The sequence below is a fragment of the Colobus angolensis genome, unplaced genomic scaffold (assembly GCF_000951035.1).
Source record: "Colobus angolensis palliatus isolate OR3802 unplaced genomic scaffold, Cang.pa_1.0 Scaffold205, whole genome shotgun sequence".
NCBI lineage: Eukaryota > Metazoa > Chordata > Mammalia > Primates > Cercopithecidae > Colobus > Colobus angolensis.
Window position 1 is genome coordinate 1,056,243 of NW_012115211.1, and position 3,423 is coordinate 1,059,665.

General features: G+C 48.6%; 1 protein-coding gene across 7 annotated transcripts in view; it reads right to left on the reverse strand.

The window, feature by feature from the left end:
- RPS3 (ribosomal protein S3) overlaps nt 1–3,200 on the reverse strand; it is a 38,169-nt gene extending 34,969 nt beyond the window's left edge. For 5 of the 7 annotated variants that reach the window (XR_001001772.1, XM_011942018.1, XM_011942017.1 and 2 more), the window contains exons 1-2: nt 3,120–3,200; nt 1,825–1,955 (exon numbers count right to left, since the gene is read on the reverse strand). Coding sequence is in view for 5 of the 7 variants with exons in the window: in XM_011942018.1 (XP_011797408.1) it covers nt 1,825–1,955; nt 3,120–3,149 (161 nt within the window). In the remaining 2 variants the exon portion in view is untranslated. The remainder of the gene's footprint in view (nt 1–1,824; nt 1,956–3,119) is intronic. The other 2 variants (XM_011942015.1, XM_011942020.1) reach the window with 2 other exon arrangements.
- Nucleotides 3,201–3,423: the final 223 nt, after the last annotated feature.

Here is a 3,423-nt window from a genome sequence, read left to right on the forward strand (position 1 = left end):
GCGGTGGCTCAAGCCTGTAATGCCAGCACTTTGGGACGCCGAGACGGGCGGATCACGAGGTCAGGAGATCGAGACCATCCTGGTTAACACGGTGAAACCCCGTCTCTACTAAAAAACTACAAAAAACTAGCCGGGCGAGGTGGTGGCGCCTGTAGTCCCAGCTACCCGGGAGGCTGAGGCAGGAGAATGGCTTAAACCCGGGAGGCGGAGCTTGCAGTGAGCTGAGATCGGGCCACAGCACTCCAGCCTGGGTGACAGAGCGAGACTCCGTCTCAAAAAAAAAACAAAAACAAAAAAAACCAAAAACGAATGTCCCCCAGTCTGTGCCCATTTCCTCCGTTCCAAATGATAATAAAACCTGATATTTACTAAGTGTCCTAGGGACTGTGTTCTGTGCCCTTTATGTTGTTTTCATTTACTCCACCTTACTTTCATCAAGTTCATTACAATTTGTAACAGAAGTCCCAGAGAGTGGCTCATGTGCCCGCCCTCCCTCCCTTCCTCCCTTCTTTCCTTCCCTCCTTTCTCTCTCTTTCTCTCCTTTCTTTCTTTTCTCTCCCGTTGCCCAAGCTGGAGTGCAGTAGTACGATCTCAGCTCCCTGCAACCTCTGCCTCCCAGGTTCAAGCGATTCTTCTGCCTTGGCCTCCTGAGTAGCTGGGATTACAGGTGCACACCACCAAACCCGGCTAATTTTTGTATTTTTAGTAGAGATGAAGTTTCACCACGTTGGCCAGGCTGGTCTTGAACTCCTGACCTCAAGTGATCCGCCTGCCTCAACCTCCCGGAGTGTTGGGATTACAGGCATGAGCCAATGCGCCCAGCCTTCTTTTTCAATTAAAAAAAATTTCTAACCGGGTGCAGTGGCTCAGGCTTGTAATCCCAGCACTTTGGGAGGCCAAGGCAAGTGGAATGCTTGAGGCCAGAAGTTTGAAACCAACCTGGGCAACAGAATGAGACACTCTCATCTCTACAAAAAGTGAACAGAGAAAATTTGCCAGGTGTGGTGGTGTGTGCCTGTAGTCCCAGCTACTCTGGAGGCAGAGGTGAGAGGACTGCTTGAGTACAGGAAGTCTAGGCTGCAGTGAACTGCGATTGTGCCACTGCACTCAGCCCGGACAGCAGAGTAAGACTCAGTCTAAAAAAAAAAATTTTTAAATGTCTGTTCATTTTGTTATGAAGCTTACAGAACAGTTGGAAAAACTGTAAATGTATGCATCACCAAGATGAGGAGGAATTGAGAATGATGCTACAACTAATATTTTGCTGTTGCTTTATCATATATCTACTCATCCCTGTAGCCACCCACCAATACATCTTTTGAGGCATTTCAAAGTAAGTTGCAGACATTGGTAAACTTTACCCCTAAACACTTCAATAACAGTTTTAAGTTTGAATAGTTTTCTTCATGTAAAAGTCAGGGTATTTCTCTCTAAAACTATTTCAGGTTTTTCTTAAGAATATAGAAAGATCGCCGGGCACGGTGGCTCACGCATGTAATCCCAGCACTTCGGGAGGCTGAGGTGGGCGGATCACAAGGTCAGGAGATTGAGACCATCCTGGCTAACTCGGTGAAACCCCATCTCTACTAAAAATACAAAAAATTAGCCGGGCATGGTGGTTGGCCCCGTAGTCCCAGCTACTCCGGAGGCTGAGGCAGGAGAATGGCAGGAAGCTGGGAGGCAGAGCTTGCAGTGAGCAGAGATCGCACCACTGCACTCCAGCCTTGGGGACACAGCAAGACTCCGTCTCACAAAAAAAAAAAGGAATAAACCAACTTAGCATTTACAACAATTATAGGTGATGGCCAGTCAAGTGAGTTTTACCTGGTGGCTAAGATAATGATTTCTGTCCTGGTTGGTGTAACTCGCACCTCAACTCCAGAGTAGCCATCTTCAGCCAGCTCCCGAGTAAGAAACTCATTCAGTTCAGCTTTGAAGATGCCATCAGCGACAAACTAATCCAAAAAAAGCGAAGTTCAAAATTAGGACATCGGTGTAGGCTCTTTCACCTGAGCCAGTGTCTTATTAGTCAATGCATCCCTCCCCAAAACTAAATACCTCCAACCAATGGTTCCAAACCCTTGTTCCAACAGGAGTGCAGCAACCCTTCTCAGACAAATGCCTCTAGGTCATCTTTAGGAAGTTACTTCAACCAGGGCCCTTTAAACTGTGCCACAGAATGCAGCACAGAGTAGGCCACCTGGGCAAAGACAACACCCCCAAGTCAGACTCGTCATCATCTCTTCATCGAAGGGTTTAAAACAGTTCCACATGCGAAACAAGAAACCGCTGTAAAATGGCCTATTTACACTTCACTCAGCACAGCAAAGACACTGTACTTGTCACTGTGAAGGAATAGAATAGATAGTGGACTTAACATATAAGCTTTCTCACTTGCAGACACAACCTGGACCATTTAAAGAATCCCAGCCATGTTATCTGGCCTTAGGGTACCTGTGGTTTTAATTGTAAACAGAGCTGGAAAATCCTAACTCACAAGAGTTGTGGATTTAATTTTAACATCGAAGTGTAGGTATACGAAATGACCAACCGTCTATTTTTAAAGCTAATGATTTTTACACAGTTCTTTCCCATGGAATGACAAGGCGTTAAATCCGAGGCAGCTTCCTCCCGGGGTCCTCAGACGGAGCAAGCAATCGTCAGTAACCCTTCATGTTGAGGTCATGGGACCAGCAGACTGCACCCAGACTCAACCAGTAGGAAGACAAGTATACACTGCTGCCTCCCCTTCCCAAAACCATGGGATAAGACATGAGAGAAATGACACACGCCCTCAAAATACCACGTTTACTAATTCCGTTGACCAAAAAATGCTCACAAACGCCTTCTCCAGGACAGAAGGGGCGCTTGGTCCCCATCTCTCTGCGCTTCACTCGGAACCAGAGAAAAACCTGTCTCTCCCTTACCTGGCCACACAGCGCCCGCCTGGCTCGGGCCTCTCACTCAATCCACTGCCATCTGCGGCCCGTGGGAACGCCAGGAAGCCTAAGCCGCTTCCCAGGGCAGGGCACGGAGCTGCAGGTCTCACAGTGGCACCCCGAGAAGCCCCTGACCCGCGCGGCGCAGTCGTTCCCCGAACCCAGTCCCCAGAGGCTCACCTTCCTCTTCTTGGAAATCTGCACGGCCATCTTGCCGCCGCGCTCCGCCGAAAGAAAAGGAAGTGGCGCGTGGGCGGAAGTGAGTATAAAGGGCGCGAGCGACAACGAAGGGCTGCGCTACGTGGACGCCTATGGGTGCTCATGGGAAATGTAGTTTTTACGTAAAGACGGCGTCAAGGGAAAGAAGAGTGTAGGAACAGCAAAGCGGGTTCAACCAGCAGGACTGCTAGACTTCAGAGGACCCTAGAGTTCAATTCTCTTTTTTTTTTTTTTTTGATATGGAGTCTCGCTCTGTCGCCCAGGC